General features: G+C 34.5%; 1 protein-coding gene across 1 annotated transcript in view; it reads left to right on the top strand.

Annotated features, from left to right (window-relative positions):
* The window catches only part of MMUT (methylmalonyl-CoA mutase), a 40422-nt gene that overhangs the window by 7785 nt on the left and 12718 nt on the right, over positions 1-19919 (top strand). Inside the window, exons 4-8 of the mRNA XM_036766203.1 lie at positions 3106-3263; positions 6160-6331; positions 11106-11354; positions 14233-14344; positions 18750-18865. Coding sequence (XP_036622098.1) covers positions 3106-3263; positions 6160-6331; positions 11106-11354; positions 14233-14344; positions 18750-18865 — 807 coding nt within the window. The remainder of the gene's footprint in view (positions 1-3105; positions 3264-6159; positions 6332-11105; positions 11355-14232; positions 14345-18749; positions 18866-19919) is intronic.

Here is a 19919-nt window from a genome sequence, read left to right on the forward strand (position 1 = left end):
TAGTAAAGAAAAAAAAGACTAAACTCCCTTTCTCAGTGCAGATTAGTGCCTATTTTACATTTCTAGGCTTAGAGAATAGTCTAGGTTACTGGGTACTCTTGTTCAGTTTTTCTTGTATAGAGGACTGGACTGGAGTCAGGGATAGTCTACCAGCACCAGGCCAGGGAACTGAATCACTTCTATTTGAATTATCTTAGGAAGACTCTGAAGATCACTTAGCCAGATAAAGTACCAGACACTGAGGTCCTTTCTCAAGTTGAACTGCCAAGCACTCATACTCTACTGCTGAAAGCTTAACTTAGAGAAGGCCCTGTGAGCAAAACAGAATTGTGGCACCTCAAAAGAAATATGAGATGTGCAAATTTAGAGACATTATTCCAAATGTTCATATGGACTGTTTATGTCTGACCTGTGGTAGAAACTTCTCAGCTTGTATTGATCTGATCAGCTATATTTGGATCCACTGTACATTGACCCAAACATCAGGATGTCATTTTGGTCATTTTTCAGTATGTCAGTGTATCACCAACACCATCCCACAGTCATCCCCCTGCGGGGTCCTTCCCACAAACAAACACAATCCTAGCTCTCTGCTTGCCTGCATCCTCTCTCTCCCACCGCTTTAACTGCTCTGACCAACTTCCCACCCCATCCTTCCTGTTCTACCTGTTCAGCAAGCTCCTCCCACCACATGTGACCTATGCTTCCATGTGATTTAAGTAGGTCACATGGGCCTATTAATGGATGAGAAGATCTTCAAATTAAGCAAAAATACATTAACAATATATTTGGCCCTAAGATCTTTCTTATCCATTACATAGTCCAATGGGGCAACTGGTATCAACAGAACTTTACACCAATATAACATGGATAGCACAAAATAAGCACATTAATCAATATCTTAGGGTGGGGCTTGAGCACAAGCACCCCATCATTCCCCTCTAATGAATGGGGCCCAAAAATCTTGGGGTAAGGGGCAAAGGTCACCTCTTCCATAGCTACTTTCTGCTGAAATTGGACATAGAGCTGTCCCTGCCCCAAGAGGTCCCATTAACAATTCAGAAGGACAACAATAAAACATAAAAGTAATCTTAATTCATCTCTTTACCTGTTACACAAATCCCCTCTCAGCATCCCTGATGTGTAGTCATCCAGCCCCTGCTTGTACACTTTGAGTGTTAGGAGTCCTTTATGTAGTTAGCCATTTTTTAAGTTTTAAGAAGCCCTTTCTTGGATTGAGCCAGAATCTGATTCTCTGAAGTTAACAATAATTGTTGTTCATCTTTTGTTCTCAAAGAGGACCAATGGCATCAGGAGTGTGGTGCCTTGACTTGAAAGTGAATTGGATTTCAGAGAGGCAGAGCTGTACAGAGTCTCTCTTTCAAAGTCCTCAGAGTCCAGTGGTAAAACACAGGTCAGGATGACTGGTGATAGTCAAGGATGCAGGAGACCCTGGCCTTTTTAAGCTGAGGTCTTTCCCAGGTCTCAGTTTGTCTGAGGAAATGCCCATTCAGTAGTTAAAAGCTAGGTAAGAACTGAGGTAAAGGACAGCTTATTTTGCCTTCGCAAAAGAATCAGGCAGGGAGGGGAAGACCCTCAAAGTTTTCACAATAACGGTAATAATGTAACAATAAACATTTATATAGTGCTTTCAGGTTTACAAAGCTCTTTACGTGTATTATCTGATTTTATTCATTCAACAGTCCTATGAAATAGGCATTATTATGCTTATTTTTACAGATGTGGAAATTAGAGTTGAGAGACATTAAGTGACTTGCCAAGATTCACACAGAGTCTGAACCAGAATTTGAACGTGGGTCTTCCAAGTGCATCACATCTTTAATTGTACCACGTAGATGCCTCAATTTATACTCTGGTCAAAGTTCTGCTCTTCTGAGTTACATATAATACGGCCAATCCTTATTCCATATGTCAGCCATTCACATATTTGAGGATGATAATTTTATCTTCTCCTGAGTCTTAAGTTCTCTAGAGTAGTATACATTCCCAGTTTCTTGAACCATTCTTCATGTACTCTCCGTTCATTTATTAAATGCCTAGCCAGACGCTATTAGGCACTGATACAGAAAACCAAAAATGAGACAATCCCTGCTTTCACAGAGTTTACATTCATTTTGGAGGGGAAAAACATACAAAAAATTTCTAAATGTTTATAAGGTTGATGCAAAGTAATTTCTGAGGAAGACAATTTGTTGTCTTTCATTCATTTTCAGTCATGTCCAAATCTATGTGATCCCAGTTGGAATTTTCTTGGCAAAGATACTGGAGTGCTTTGCGATTTCCTTCTCTAGGGGAAGACAATACTAAGAAGAAATAGTCTTCTCACAGGAGGTACTTACTTGAAATGAAATTTGAAGATCATGATTCTATGAGGCCAAGTGGAGTAGGGAAATAATATTCCAAGCGTGGGAGGAGACTTGTGCATAGTCATGGAGAGAGGAAATGGACTATCATGTATGAGAAGCCTAGAGACACTGGTGTTTCTTGAGCATAGAAGTAACGGTCAGATGAATGCTTTAGGAATACTGATTTGCTTGCTGTGTGGAGGATGGATGGGAAAGGGGAGACAACACTAGCATACCGTTAGAAAGCTGTATTAAAACTTAGCTAAAGGTGACAGAGAGCTAAACTAGAGTGATGGCTTAGAGAATGGAGAACAGGGATGGCCATAAGATAAATTAGAATCAACTAGACCTAGCAGCTGATTGGATTCAAGAGAGAGTGAAGAGTTCAGAATGACTCCAAGGTTGCAAACTAGGGTGATGAAGGATGGTGGTACCTTCACCAAACATAGGGAAGTTAAGAGGGACAAAGATGATAGGACATGACTGCACATTTCCTCGCCCCCTTTCGTCCTCCTCCTGTATACACTCCAACTTGTTAATGTATCTCTTAAAATTGAATATAATTGAGCACAATAGGAATAGTACAGTGGTGGTATTACTTTTTTTTTTCTGGCGTTATACTATGAATGCAATGTAAGCTCAGATAAAGTTAGCTCAGTCACCTTAAGGTTATATTACCCTTTTTGACAGTCACTTCATTTTGAATTATTAATTGTAGATTTTTAATTTCTTTTTATAGCATATGCCAAAGTTTAATTCAATTTCCATTAGTGGATACCATATGCAAGAAGCAGGAGCTGATGCCATTCTGGAATTAGCATATACTATAGCTGACGGTTTAGAATACTGCAGAACTGGACTCCAAGCTGGCCTTAGTATTGATGAATTTGCACCAAGGTGAGTAAAACTCATGTGAGATCTATCCATCATTTGTAAAATGACAAAAACATTTAAAAAGCAATAGAGAATATGTTAGCGTTTAGCAAAATAAGTGGTGAATTAAATGTGCATAAACCTCATACTAGATTGTTTCCTCTCAATGATAACAGGGAAGTCAGCTAATGAAATTTGGAATTTGAAAATTTGGAATAAAAATCTTAATTTATACTTGCCTATTATTTATATTGAAATATTAATTGAAGGAGACAAATCTAAAGCTTATGCGTGAACACAATTATATTTCAAGAGAAGCTGTCATTTTAGAACTTTAAAAGCATTAATAATTTAAAATGAAATGGAATGTTGAAAGCAAATTTGCTTCCTTTTTTTAAAAAACCATATTAATACTTTTATTCAACTATAAAAATGTTATTTTGTCCACTTACCTAGTAGTCTTAGACTGTTAAATATGAAAAAAATAATAGCAAGATAGTGACTCATCCCTGTGTTTCACAAATAACACGTGGGAGGCACTGGAGTTTTTGGACTCCAGCCTCTCACATGTTCACTCTTGATCTGGTCAGACAGAAAGGACAGGAGGACAGCTTGGGAGGGGGGCTAACTAATAAGCTTTAATTTATTCTAGTCTAGTCTTTTTAAAGGAAATTGCTGATAGGGGAAGCACCAACTCCTATAGCATTCCCTAACAACCTTTCTCTCAGGGGCCAGTGTGAAGTGGGGGCCGACTACCCCTACATCTCATTGGGGTCAATCAAGACAGGCACAGCATTCCAGCTTTCTCACTCTCCTAAATCCCCTCAAGCCTCAATGGGGGCTGGTTGAGGCAGGTACATGTATTCCTCTATGCATTACCTAAATCCCAAATGGGTTCCCCACTCACTGACCAGTGCCCACTTGCTTTATAGGGCAACAAAGAAGGCATATTGCCAGCAATAGACTCACAGCTTAAGTTTAGCAATATTGTCATTCAGTGCAAGCCTAGTAAGCATCACCTTATATCACCCCATATCTCACTGCGCAATTGTGGTGATGTTTACAAGCCATAGGCCTGGGAAATATTACCTAACACCTAGAAACTAGAGATTGTCACGGCCATGGAGCCTGGGAAACTAAATTCTAAAAAGGATAAAAATAATCTTCCTTACTTACACCCTGGAGCATTTCTATTTGAATCTGATTGAAAAAGATCAGAAAAGTGAGGTCTTATTTATTATAGTAACAATAATATGTAAAATATATATAACATATAATAATAATTGAATAAAAGTCTACTTTGTTTAGTTTATAATGTGTTCTGTAAGTGGCAGATTAAGGATTTATTTTAGTGCATCAATATTCTGTCTTTACATTGCATGCATTTCTTAAACTGTTATGATATCTGGATATTGTTGTCTTTCCACTTTCTGAACCATCCAGCCAGGGTATTAGCATGGAGCAGGAGGAAGAGTGTTGAACTTGAAGTCAGCAAAGACCCTGGGTTCAAATACTATCTTTGTCATGTACTGGGTGGCTGACACTTGATTTCTAATCACAGGCAGTTTTTAGGAGTATAAGTTGCAGGTGTATAAATAGTATAAAAAAGTATAGAGAGAAGATATTCTTTGCATTGTTAAAGGAATATTCTTTATTGGGAGTTCCTTACAGGAATTAAATTGTGGGTCTGGCATAAAAATAAAGGTAATAATAATAAAAGCTGGTGCTTTGAGGCTTTCAAAGTGCTTTATGGACATTGTATCATTTAGCAAATTTACTTTCCATTCTATGCTATTATTTTTGCATTTCTTAATATATAAATTGGCTTGTGAACATCATTTTGTTTATAAAGATTAGTACAGAATCATTGTACTTGGTTGCAAGCCACTTCAAAAAATACACTCCAATAAATCTATTAGTGAAATGTTGTGAAAAATACATTTATATTTAGTTTTCTATGACATATAAAATAAATTAGTGGTTCATTGATACCAGGTAAATGCAGATTTATCGAAGAAACAAACTTGTCCAGGAATAGTACCAACATTTTTTCACCTTTTAATATACATTTATGCCTCTTGTTATATGCTGTATGTTAAATGATGAGGCTGACTTCTGCCCAGCAACAAAGAGAGCCTTGCCTAAATTTAAATCTGCCCAGTAACAGGGGGCTCTATGTGTTGACAAGAAAATCTTGTTATTTTCTGTGTATATGAGTAACCCCATGGTTTGTGTCCATATCCTTGAATGTTACAAGTTAAGTTCCCTGTTTTGTGACCATATCCCTGAACTGTTTGTAAAGTACCCAACACACCTGCTTCCCCTTTCCTGACATCCTTCTCTATGGTTAACTACCCACATAGGAGCACACTCCCACAAGTAAGCCTCTGTCTTTTTTCAAACTGCTAGTGCTCCTAATGACTAGCCTGCTGCTTTTGTGTCAATAAAGTCCTCTTGACTAGGAGAACTGACTGCTTTTGTGTCAATAAAAGTCCTCGTGACTAGGAGAACCTCTGCCCTCTTAATTCTTTTCCAACAACCCGACTCTGAATTTCATCTACCTCTTTATTAAATGAACTAAAAAGTTTCATTTGTCAAATTTTGTAAGGTGAAATTATACTTTAGCTGTATGAGAGAATTTTATTTATTTAACAGGAACCTGTTATAAAGAACAAATGGCTTTTATAATGTCAATAATCAACTCTTTAAAAAAAGTGTAGAAGATGGCATTTTCAGATGTTAGGCTTAAAATAAGTCAAATTCTCTTTTATTAGTTTTACTTTATATTAACTAATCAGAAATTTGAAAAAGTGAGATAATGTTTTTACTATTATAATATTTTAATGCATGTAGAATAGCCTTTTTTTCATTGAATGTCCTCCTGTATAAGTAAACTTTGGTACATTTGCTATTCTTGCAGATTATCTTTCTTCTGGGGAATTGGAATGAATTTTTATATGGAAATAGCAAAAATGAGAGCAGGGAGACGACTCTGGGCACACTTAATAGAGAAGATGTTTAAACCCCAAAACTCTAAATCTCTTCTTTTGCGAGCACATTGTCAGACTTCAGGCTGGTCACTTACTGAACAGGTTGTGTGTTTATTTTATTTTAAAAATCTTTTAGTATATATTACATTGATAAAAACACAGAGTTTTTTGGGTAAATTCATCCTTTTACCTGACACTTAAAAACTAGCTCTTTATTATTTACTTTTAAAAATCAGTTTTGCTTATATTGCCTTTAATTTTTAAAATAACTTTCGTGCTTCTTTGGAGATTGGTAATTTGTTGGTTTTCTAGTTATTTTAAATGCAACCTCTGAATTCATTAGTCTCTTTTCAGTATAATTATTCACATTTCCTACTAGAATTCCTACCATATACATTTCCTACTAGAATTGCTTTGTTCCACATATTACATTATATTATCTCATTTTTAATTTTAGTATAATTTTTTTGTTTTGTGATTTATTCTTGACCTACTCATTATTTAAGATGCTTTTATCTTTTGGTCTCCATCTTTTATTTATGTTTCCTTTGTTTATTGTAATTTGTGTTATTACACTGTGGTGTATGAAGGATTTGTCCAGCAGCATTTCTGCCTGCTTTTATGGTTCTTCATGTTATAGCACAAGATCGTGTTTTTAACAAGTCCTGTAGGCCCTGGGACTTACTCTTTAGCATTCTTATCGTAAGTCTCCTTAGGTCTAGCAGATCCAGTTTTCCTAACATTGTGTTCGGATTTGTAATTTGTTCTAGTTTGTTTTTTCTATTAAGGAATTGTTCATTCTTTATGTGAATCATTAAGATTTTGTTGAATTAATGTCTTCCTGTATAGGTGGTGGTGTTTTTTTTTTTTAATTTCAGGGTTTTTTTCAAGAATTTGGTTGTTATTCCATTTGGGTGTGTGTGTGTGTGAGAGAGAGCCAATTTTTTTTAAACTGTACTTATGATTTCATCAGAGCACCTAGTAAAGAGTTTCCCTTCCTAATGCATGTTGGCACTATCTCTGCCATGGACAGCCTTAGAAGCTTGCTGGGAGCACTGAGAGTTAGGTAACTTGCCACCCACCAAGTGAGTGTCAGGGGCAAGACTTCCTGGTTCTGTAGCCAGAGAAGACACTACCCTTCCTCTCTATTGAGTTCTGACATTGTTTCCTTATCTATGCCATCTCCTTGTTCGATTAACCTTTATTTGTGATGCCTGGTTTCTGGAAATGTTATTCTGCTGCTTCTACCTCACTTCTCTCTCCCTTGCAGTTTTCCAGATGATCTACTTCGTACTGTCTATTCCCCTTTCAAATGCAAGCCCTTTTAAAAATGATCCTTATACTAAGTGTGACTTAGAAGCTACTATAAACTTACCACATCTTTATAGCCTGTCATCATTGTAGTTATCTTTTAATTGGTTATTCTAAGTCCTTAAAAAAAATAACCATTCTCACCTCTCCCCGCCCCACTAAACCAAAGAAGAGTTGCATGATGTTTCCAAAGGGCCGGAAGAAAAAGAAAAGGCGTGAGTCCTCTCTGGCTTGCTTCTAATAAACCTCCTATCAATATAGTTTTTTGAAAATTATTATTTCTTTTCCTACTTAATTCCTATCAAGTTAATCTGATTGGTGGGAAATCTAGAACAGAAAGAAAGCGATGGGGAAAAATACAATGAGTGGTACTAGCAGATGGATTCAATTAAATGAACAGTTATTAAGCTCATACCATGTAGAAGGTGCTGCAAAGACAAAAACTGAAATGGTTCATGCAAGGAACTTAACAATCTACCTAGAGACATCCAAATACACAAAATAAGTGAATACAAACTATAGACCAAGTACTTTCTAGATGGAGAGAGCTCTGACGTTCAGGGAAGGAGGTAATAAAGAAGAGTTCAGGAAAGGATTCTGACTGGAGCTGGACCTCTTGAAAGAAGCTGGGGAGTCCGTGTGGCAGAGATGACCTGGGGGAAACAACCATGCAGCAGCATTCAAGTGGGAGAGGGAGTAGCATGTCTGGAGAACCAGGCAAGTTTGACTGGGGCAGAGAATACATGAAAGGAAATGATATGCAGTAAGACTAGAATTGGAGGATTTTACATTTTATCCAAGGAGCAATACAGAGCTATTGGAGGGGGGGGTTGTTTTATTTTTGAGTAGGAAGTAGTATTAGTAAGATCTTAGGAATATTTATTAGGAGGCTGTTGCAGTAATCCAGGAGAGAGGTTAAATGCCTGATATAGGCTCCTGACTGTATGAGTGGATATATAAGGTATATTGTGGAGGTAGAATTGATAACTTTTCAACTGATCAGGTATGGGTATTTGAAAGAGAGTGAAGTGTTGAGGATGACACTGGTTGTGAATCTGGGTGATTGGAAGGATAGTAATGCTCTTAGCAAAAACAGGAAAGTTTGTGTGAGGGATGAGTTTAGGAGAAATCATCAGTTCCATTTTGCATGTATTGAGTTTGAGAGGCTTGTAGAAATGGCTAGTAGGGCTTTGGTAATATGGCAACGGAATTCAGGAAAGAAATTAAAGTTATATGTGTACTTTTGGGAGTTGTATATAGAAGTCAGTCCTAGGCCAGGGAGTGCAGTGAATTTCTGCTATTTCAGTATTTTATAAGCTAGTTAGAGATTTAGGGTGCCACATTTTAATACATGACTACAAGTAGGTATCCCTAAGTGTAATATTTAGATATGTAAAATTAAATTCAGGATGATTCAAAATTATCTGAAAATAACAATATGATTACATGTCACCAAGATTAAAAATAGATTATGGGTAATATATTTTGCCTATTCTGAGAAACATAAAAGTCAGAAATCTAACGTGTGTAATATGTATGTAATCCAGAAACACTAATCATTAGTTGTATAATTAATTTACTTAGTTGCATAATGTTTCCTGTTGTGAGTGAGTATGAATTTTGCAGACATAGGATGTATTCCAAGTAGTTCATAAATTGTAACTTAAATGTTTTTATGGTACATATAAGGCTTTACATTTTGTTGTTGTTCAATTGTGTCTGACTCTTTGTGACCCCATTTGGGATTTTCTTGGCTCCAGCTCATTTTTACTGAGGCAGACAGGGTTAAGTGACTTGCCCAGAATTGCATGGCTAGTAAGTGTCTGAGGCCAGATTTGAACTTAGGAAGACAAGTCTTCCTGATTCCAAACCCAGTGCTCTAGCCAATGAGCCACTTAGCTGGTCAAGGCTTTACAGTAAAAAAACCTCAGATACCCCATTGATTTCCAATCAAAATATAGTCTGCTTTGTATTGTGTTTTACAGTTTCCAAAGTATTTCTTTACATATTATGTTATTTGAGCCTCACAAAGCATTATCATTCTAGGTGAATGGAAACAGTTGAGATAATTGATCCTCAAGATTGTTTGCTTTTCCAAATTTTTTGCCAGACCAGAAAAAAACAAAACAAAACTGAGAACTTTTGTTCTAGAGTATTACTTAAACTCGTATTTTTTTACTCTTTAATTTTTACCAAGCATTGTGTATATTGCATTTTAGCTTCATGAGTGAAATGTGCTTCCTCTTGTGGTTGACAGCAATAAGGTGGCCAGTTCTTTGGTGAATTGTCTTGAAGGTTGAAGTAGCATGTGTCACTAATATGAAGTTAAGATCAAGAAACATTGAAATAAATATAACCTGATTATATCAAGGATTCAAAATTTGTCATTGAAAGTTGTCTAAACTTTCATCATACATATAGTTATACAAAGAACAATTTAAAAATAAATAAATAGGAGCAATTTAGAAACTTCTATCTTTTAGGCTAATTGATTTAATTTAAGTCCATTTAAATAGGTTTCATCTGCTGAACTTTTCTACTCTGCCTGCTTTACAAATTACATGATATAGAACCATGCTGAACCTATAGTCTAGAAGATTAGAGTTCAAATCCAGCCTCAGACACTTACTAGCTTTGCTACCCTTAGCAAGCCACTTAAATGCCAAATGCCCCAGTTTCCCCATCTATAAAATGGGGAGGGGGAAGATTGTTATGAATATGATAAGTCATGATATTTGTAAAGCACTTTACAAGCCTTAAAGTGCTATTTAAATGCTAGCTGTTATTGTTTAAGGTGGGATTTAGTAAATATGAAGTAGCAAAAATATAAACCGTATGGGATCTCAATGTTCTTTCTCTGACATTGAGACCCTCCTGGAATGAAACTTGGTATTCTTTGAAGTGCAGGTGAGGTGGGAATATATTCCAGACGCGGAAAAAAGTATGCCTAACAGGACAGAAATAGGAGATGGAATATTATGTTTGTGAGTGTTGTGTCATGGAAATTGGTTGCTGGTGGACATTATTTGAGTTTTTTCATCTGTAATAAGAGGTGATAGACTGAGTCCCATAAAGTTAGCTAGTTCTTTCATGTCCATGCAATGAATTGGTAACAAAGTCAGGACTTTATCACTATTTTCTGCCCTTTGCTATATCATAGTCTTCAATTTAATTTAATAAACATAAATTTGGTGCTTATTATGTAATAATTGATATGGTAGGTATATGTTTCCTCGCCTATAAATAAGTATTGAGTCACCAAAAACATTTCTAAGTGTATATACAAACGTATATTAATAAAGTCTGTCTGTATAAGTTAAATTTACATTTATGGAAGTGACAAGATAATAAATTAGAAATGTAGGCTATTAATTATAATCCTGCTGCTTCTGCTGATTAGTTTTTGACCTGAGGTTAATTCCTTGTGACTGAGAATGGATGTTCTGTAAATGTAATATGTATCACTCTGTGCTGCATCATATCACAGCTGAAACATAAGCATAAAAGTAGTAAATGGAATAGCATATTGTGTGGTTAAAGGTTTGTTTTTTTTTAATTGCTTTAGGATCCTTACAATAATATTATTCGTACTACAGTAGAAGCAATGGCAGCAGTGTTTGGAGGGACTCAGTCTTTGCATACAAATTCATTTGATGAAGCTTTGGGTTTGCCAACAGTAAAAAGTGCTCGAATTGCCAGAAATACCCAGATCATAATCCAAGAAGAATCTGGGATTCCCAAAGTAGCTGATCCATGGGGAGGTTCGTATATGATGGAATCTCTCACAAATGAAGTCTATAATGCTGCTTTGAAGGTAAATTTCTTCTTTTGGCTTTATTACTTTTTAACAATTTTGAATATATGAGAGATGAGTCTCTAACTTTTACACTCTTCTAAACTGAAACAAAGTAGCAGAAAAAGAGATTATTAGAATTGCTCATGTATGTAAAAAGTAAATTGTATTTTCCTTCTGTGAATGTTTGTTTACAATTACTGTGTAATTGCCATGTCATTTGGACTGTTTTTGTTGCTGCAAAACAGTCACTTTTTAGTAAATGTGCTCCTCCCAAACTTAGTATCGTCCCATAAAAATATTTAAGCAAAACTAAAACATAGTGATTCCTAGTGACAGTACATATCACTTTCTACTTTTTTTAGTTTACTGATTCTTAAAAGAAAGAATATTTGCTTTAATTTTAATAATAGGAACTTAATATTTACTTCTGTACTCAACTTGAGTTTTAATGACCTTTTAGTATTGTATTCATTTATATTTTTGTAATCATTGTGCCCTCTTGTTTTTTTGGTTCCATTTTCTTTATCTTGAATTAATTCACATAACACTTCCTAAGTCTATCTGAATTCTTCATATCCATCATTCCTTATGGTACAATCATGTTTCATTGTATTCATATGCTACTATCTCAGCCATTCTCCAGGTTTTTTTTGACACATAATTTATTTGCAGCATTGATTGCTATCAATATTTTGCTGTGAATACAGGATCTATTGTTTTTATGGTATGTAATTCCAGTCCTGGTGGCAAGGTCAAAGGATAGTAACAACTTAGTGTTTCTTCTCACAAAATTTCCAGTTGTTTCAGTACTTTTAGATGATTTGTAGTTTTTCAATAGAGAGTACATGTGTCTGTCTTCCTACAGCTCCTTCAATGTTTAATTTTTCCAACTTTTACCATCTATGCCAGTTTAATGGGTATGAAATTATACCTCGGTGTTATTTTAATTTGAAATTATCTGATACTTATTTTGAATACTTTTACATCATTATTCTTTTTTGAAAAAAATTTTTTTAAACTACCTTCATCAGAAGGTGGGCCAAAAAGCAAGCCAGACAAGCAGAACATCTTTGAAATTTGTAGTTAATCTTAATTGCATACTTAAAAAGCAAAGCAAAGTGTATCTGATAGACACTTAGGGTTTTGTGTATAATCCTGTTCTTCTGTCGTACTATGTATATGAAAATGTCCATTCTATTTGGTGTTTAATCAGTTAGAATAATAAATAATTTTTAAAAAGAAGAAACTTCATATACTTTGTCAATTGGGGAACAGCTCTTAGTCTTAAAGATTAATGTTAATTCCATATCGATTTTGGATATTAGACTTTTATCATATGTATTTATATTTGATGTAAATATCTAAATACATATCACACATCTATTTTTTGTCTCTAGTTTTTTCTTTCTGATTCTGGTTTTTATTCTTATTATTTAATTATTATTTATACATTGGTTTTGTTCCTACAAAAGCTTTTTGATTTTGTAGAATCTAAATTGTCTAGTTTATATTTTATAATCTCCTTTATCCTATTGTCTGGTCATAAATTTGTCTCTTATCCACAGTTGTGAGATAACTTTCTGTTCTGTTTTTTATGTTTTAACTTTTTACACTTAAATTATCCATTTGAAATTTATTTTGATGTTTTACTTATTTTCTAGCAAATTGCTTTCCTTTTCTCTTGATACGCTCTTGGGTTTATTGAATAGTAAATTATATTAAAATATCAGAAACTGTTAATCTTAAAATTTGTTCCAAGCTTTATTCTCACCCCTCCCTTCCCCCCATCTTATAAATTAGAAAGAAGCAAGAACCTTTTTAGCTTTCACCTAGTTTTTCTTATTCCTCACTAAGTCCATAGATTAAAGATGAGCAGATGTATCTTGAAGTGTTATTCTTTGGGGGAAGTGATATTGAATGATTTTAAAATATGGTCTGAGTTGGAAGGAACAAACCTCAGTGATCTAGTCAGCCCCTTTCTTAATATGTGAATTTGAAATATACTTGACAGGTGGTCATTTATCTAGTGTGTGCTTGAAGAACTTCATTGTCAAGCAATATGTTAAATCCCAGGACGGCTTATTCCATTTTTTTAATAGCTCTAATTGTTAAGGTCTTTCTTATGCTGAGTCAAGGTTTGTCTTTACTGTGCTTTCTGGGGTTAAATGTAATTTAATTTTTATTTTGTATTTTCCTGCATACTTTGGCATATTCTCTGATGACTTTGACAACAATTCTTAAAGATATGTTATAGTAAATAATGCCTCTGGTATTATCTTGAGTTGTTTAGGAAATTTTTTCTTGTAAAAAGTAAAAATATTTTGTAAAATTGAATTTTTTTTTACCATTTTAAACAGTATTTGTATTTTAAAAGTTGTAATCAACCAGTGCCATTGTCTTTTAGGGTAAAAAAAGATCGGTAACTTAAAGGTGAAAGGTTGTACTTATTTTAAAATTTGGCTACTTATCTTCAAGGATTCTGTGATGTATTAGTATGCTAGCAGCTAGCCCAGTATCTTGCACATAACGTGTTCAATAAATATTTGTTAAAAGACGTGTTTTTTTCTATTTCTTTAAAATTACTACTTGGTTACAACCCAGGCTCTTAAGTTAAAAGAATTTTAAACTTTAATTTCAGGAACCAGTTTTTCAAATGATTTGATAACATGCAAATTGAAATGATTTGGCCAGTGTATCCCAAATATGAGTGATTTTAAAAGTGATATCAAGTATTCTGTCACAAGAGATTATTAGGGTTGAAGATGTAAAAGAAGTGGAGAAAATGACAACCATTTGCAAACAAAACAAAACAAAATATTTGATGAATGTTGACTTATAAAATGGCAATATTATTAGATGTCACTGAATGTTCCTAATTATGTTGCTGCCCTTTCAGCTTATTAATGAAATTGAAGAAATGGGTGGAATGGCCAAAGCCGTAGCCGAAGGACTCCCAAAACTTCGAATTGAAGAGTGTGCTGCTCGGAGACAAGCCAGGATAGATTCTGGTATGTTGAAATGGAAAAATTTATATCTAGAGACTCTTTTTTTGGTCCCCCAGGGAGAATGTGTCTACTAGTTTCCATTCTGTTACAGTGTCCTCTTTGCACATTTCAGATACACCATTATTGTTTTCTTTGATTTGATTCATTTTTATTGGTCTTGATATGTTTGTTATCCCCCACTGAATCCTTCCTTGGAAAAAAGAACAGTTAAGCAAAAGTGACTGACAAAACTGTAGTTGGATTTGCCACAATACTCCTCCTTTGTAGCAGTTGTAGAGGGCAGTATATGATTTTGTTAGGAGAGGGAAGTGTGTTTCATCCTTTGTTTTTTAGAACCAAGAGTAATCATTTCAATTCACCTGAGTTTTGGGTGCCTTTTGGTATTTTTTTTATTTTACATTACATCATATACATTGTTCCCATAGTTGTGGGTGAAAAGTTCTGTACTCTGTGTTTTTAGCCTTAAGCCTGTGTCTTAACAGATGCAGTTTTTTAATACACAAGTATTCTTGCTTGGAGGGAGATACAAATGGATAATTTCTAGCTACTTGAAATTCTCCTGAATATAAGTAATTTTGTTCCTATGTTTTTTTTAGTAACTGAGACAAAAGACAAATTACTGCAACAAGAGTAAAATAAAATATAAAATTCAGGTTTAGTAAATTTTGATTTACCAAACAGAGAAATAGAAATGTCATTATTGGTGTACCCTTGTAGAAATATTTTCCTGAAATCATTTTCTGTTTCTTTACTCCCTCTAAAAGTGGCCCTCTTAGTCTGTCTGGTCAAAGGTAGAAAAAGAGACTCTTCTCTCACTTTAAGCAAAAGTGTTTCTACACTTTTGGTCAGATTCAAGGTAATAAAAAAAAAATCAAAAGGTTGCTTTTCTTTACATGGTTCCTTACAAACTCAGGGATACTTCTTTTTACTATTTGGAGTGGCCTACCCCTCCTCCTTGCTCTCCTTCCTCTCCGCCTTTCCTGGCTTCAGCTGTCCCTGAATCCATCAGGGATACTTGACTGCTCACAACACTTGGATGAGATGTGAGTTACTATGTCTGTTCCTTCTGGTGAGATGGAGAACTATGAGGCTTTTACCATTTGCTAAGCCCCTGTACCTTAAGGTCCTTATATGTCTTATCTCTATGCCCTTTAGACTCTTAGCACTGTTATCTGACCTACGAAGTGGGCTCTAGACCCATGAGTCTTTTCATCTACATAGAGCTAAACTATTAGGTGTAGGTCTTTTATCTACCAGAAGCTGACCTTTTTTAGTGAGTTATCTATCTCTTCCATTTACAATGTGAGCCTCTTAAGAGCAAGTCTTCCTTTTTCTATTTGTGTCCTTTACACTTAATACAGTGCTTGAAATATACTAAGGGCTTAATAAATTAAAAAAAAATTAAATAATTTTTTATTGATTTCTTTTTTGTTTGTTTACATCAGCATAGTTTCTTCCCTGTATCCTTCCCCTTACTCTCCCATAGAACCATGTCATATGTCATACTATAAAATAGTATTTTTCAAAGTCAAACAAGAAAAAGTAGAGGGAAAAATCTTTACAGCTAATCAGTATGTCAGAAGAGTCTGAAAATATGTACAATTTACAATATTTATATGAATCCCACTTCTACAAAGAGGTAAGTGAATAAATGTTTTTAATTTAATACCTTATTTAACCAAGGGACATTCATTATATTTAATCTTTCGTGGAATTAGGCTCCTTCCCTGAAATTGATTAGGTTTTATGATAAAAGCTAATAAAAAGACATAATAAAAAAACTTTATCTTTGATTTAATTGAGGCCGAATACTACCAAACTAGTTGTAGGACATCCATCTGTAAAAATATATTTGAAATTCTATGCCCTTTTTAATAACATAAATTGACAAGCAGCACATGTTGATGGGACAATTTACGTTGTTTTTGTTTGTTGAAGTAATTTTAGGATTATAGATTTTGAGCTGCAAGGAACATTACAGGCAGCTATGTGCCTTTATGCTCTTCTTATGTCTAGAATGTCTTTTCTTTCTTTCTTACTTTTTGAACTCTTACTCATCATGAAAAACCCAATTCAAATCCCAACCTCATCCCAACCTCAGTCAGTAATCACCATTTCCCTCACTCCTCATATAGCACTTCCTTTTGGTAATTCTTCAGTGAGCTGATCATATAATATTGCATCTTATAGTTTTTGTGTTTGTTTCTTATCCTTTGCCAAATCACTAGTCCATTATTGCAGGAATCGTCTTATCTAAATTTCATACTTTCTCTATTGCCTACCTATATGATGTTATTCATACAATAACATAATTAGTGTTGGAGGAATTTGAATGAGCTTGAAGTGAATTAGAAAGGTAATAATAATGATCTATGACTGCCTCATTCTTTACGCATAAGTTGACTTTAACTTAGTCACTGATAGTCTCCCTGTAGTCAAGAAAAAAAGTTCTTATGATTTCTGAACATAAGCTTGGGAGATAGTGGAAGACAGAAGGGCCTGGTATGCTATGCTATGGAGTCCTAATGAGTCAGACACTGCTGAACAACAACAGGAAATTTGATGTCTTCCGTTTTATTTGTATATCAATTTTCTTTTCGCTGTTTTTTTCTTTCATTCTTCAGGAAAACTTGAACGAAATCCTAAAGCAGATAATAAACAATTGTTTCTTTGAAGTAAATTCTAAATGATCATTAAGTTTTATAGAGACTATAATAAATGCTTTGTATCATGAGAAAGATATAAATGTAAAATACATCAAAACTTATTAACTTGGTTTTTTTTAAGTATTCAGGGCAGGGATTTATTTTTGTTGTGTGTTTGTTTGTTTGTTTTTCTTATTTGCCAAAACTGAAATCAGTGGAGCTATATTTGAAGCAGTATCAGAAAATGAATAGAGTACTGGACTTGGGGTCATGAAAGCCTGGATACAGACCCTACCTCTGACATATACTCACTGACTGAATGACCACAAGCAACTCACTTATCTTTTCTGAAGCTTAGTTTTTTCATCTATCAAGTGGGTTAAGCTCACATAATAAAGTTGAACCACTTGAAGAGCCTTAAAGGACTATTTAAATGTCAGGTGGTTTATTTATGAGTTTTAAAATAAATATGGCATTTAAAAAGGTTCGAGAGATAATTTCTGAGTAAGTTAATCATTTTATTAATAATGCTAGCATTTTAATAAAAGATGGTCATTTGGCCATCTGTCTCAGACCAAAAGACAATCATGATGGGGCTCACAGTTTATAAACCCTTTAGAGAATAGGTGTTCCCCAGGGTAACCCTGATTGGGTAACAATTAGTGAGAGAATGAATATTCCAATGAGGACCTGAACTCTGATGAAGTTACCTACTTCTTAAGTTAACCTCTGTCTTGGGCAGTCTATTTAAAGAATTTATGCTGTACCCAAGCCTGAGCAGAACACAATGGTTACCCTACCTGGTGGGGTCTGAACAAGAAAATTAGTCCACTCTCATTATCAGCAATGTCCTTAAAGAGACTGAACTTTTGAAATCAGGATTTTAGAAAAAAAGGTGGGGGAAGTGAGGGACTCTGGATCTCACTAAATAATTGGTTATTAATAATCATTTCTCTCAAAAACAAACCACTTAAGTGCCCCAAATCTTTTAATTTATTTTCTCCCACACTATTAATATTTCCTATACCACTGGGATGAAATAATCAAGGTAGGTTAATTGTTCTAGTTACTAGGACTCTTGGTTTAAGGAGGAGTTAGAAGGTCATTCCTAGAACTTGGACAACCAGTGTAGAGCTGTTTATGGCCTCAGAAATGGGAACACATGCCCATTTTCATGATGCTGCTCTTGAGCCCTTTTAGTATTTAGCAGCTTTTAAATGCTCAACAAAAGACCCAAAGTTCTTTAAAATCTGTTTTTCCCTCCCTAACACTGGCTCTGGAGTCAGATGACCTGATTTCAAATCCCACCTCTTGCGTTTATTATTTGCATGACTTTTGACAAGTTGCTTAACTTTCCTGAGCCCAAGTTTCCTTATTTGTAAAATTAGAGGCTGAACTAGATGTCCTCTGGAGTCATGTCCAGCTCTAGATCTATGAACCTATGATTCTAATGGCAATTATTTGAGAAAATATGAATATTATTGTGCATTTTTTGTTCTCTGATATCTTTTAAAAGGTAGATGTGATTTTTTTTCCTTTTTGTCTCTATCTTGAGTTTAGATTTTTGAAAGCTGTGATTTCTGTATTAATGTATTTAACTTTCAGAGGAAACTACCTGCTACTCAGAGCTTTATCCTTTGATTTAAATGCATTTCAGTCTAAGAATTTATAGAAAACCTCAAGTAAGCACATAATCTAATAATGTTGTGGTTCTGCAGCTATTTATGAATATTGTCTACATTTTTACCTTTGGAAATGAATAGGATCTGAAGTAATTGTTGGTGTAAATAAGTACCAGTTAGAAAAAGAAGAGCCTGTTGATGTTCTGTCCATTGATAACACTTCAGTTCGTAACAAGCAAATTGAGAAACTTAAAAAGGTAGGCCTGCTTTCTGAAATTACTAACTTAAATTATATGCTATTGTCACAAGCAAATTGTCATCAGGGACTCTTTATTATATAGAAACCCACTGCATATTATAATTGTTTGTGTACTTTGAGATTTTAGAAGTATACAATACTTTATTGTTCAGGTTTTGCCCTTGGGCCATCTTGAACCTTCTCAGTCTCTTATATTATTTTTATTTTGTTCCTGTATTAGCCCCTTAATAAGCTACGGTTCACAAATGTGCCTTATTTTTTTTTAATCTTAACTAGAATGCTAGGTGTTGTCTTTAACCCCAAATTCTGATAAAGACATGCCAAATTACATTAAATATAAAATCCATAAAAGCATAATCTTTCATTGACATGATCCTAAATCCATGAATCCCCTTTACCCTCTCCTTTTAGCCTCATAAATATACCCTAGGTTTAGTCAACTTGGGTTTCTGCTTTTTGCTCATTTAGGAGAACCTAGTCTTCTTCTTACCCAGTTCATTTTTCCTATTTGATTTCCTTATGATGATTCAAAATGTTTGACTCTTTGCCTCCCGTTAAAATATGGCCATGATGTAATTTAGAAAGACATCAATGAGATATGTTTTTAAAAAATAAAATAAGATTAGGATGTTAGACACGATGACCTTTGAGATCTTTTTATCTCTTAAGTCCTGTGAGCCTGTGAATATATTGCTGTTTGTATGATTTGTTGTTTTCCTTTTGCTCTGGAAAATAATATTTTTCTTTTTTAATGTTGTATTTTTATCTATGTTAAACATTTCCCAATTACATTTTTTGAATTATTTAAATTTTTACAAAATTTTCAGTTCTGAATTTTCTCCCTGCCTCCAGTCCCTCCCCTACCCATTGAGAGGGCAAGAATCAGAAATGCATTATATATATGTCATGCAAAACTTATTTCCACAGTAGCCATGATGTGAAAGAAAAAACAAAAGCAAGAAAAAAAGCAAAAGAAAGTATGCTTCAGTCTGCACTCAGAGTTCATCAGTTTTTTATCTGGAGGTCGATAGCATTTTTCATCGTGAGTCCTT

This window comes from Trichosurus vulpecula, chromosome 7, assembly GCF_011100635.1.
Source record: "Trichosurus vulpecula isolate mTriVul1 chromosome 7, mTriVul1.pri, whole genome shotgun sequence".
NCBI classification, from domain to species: domain Eukaryota; kingdom Metazoa; phylum Chordata; class Mammalia; order Diprotodontia; family Phalangeridae; genus Trichosurus; species Trichosurus vulpecula.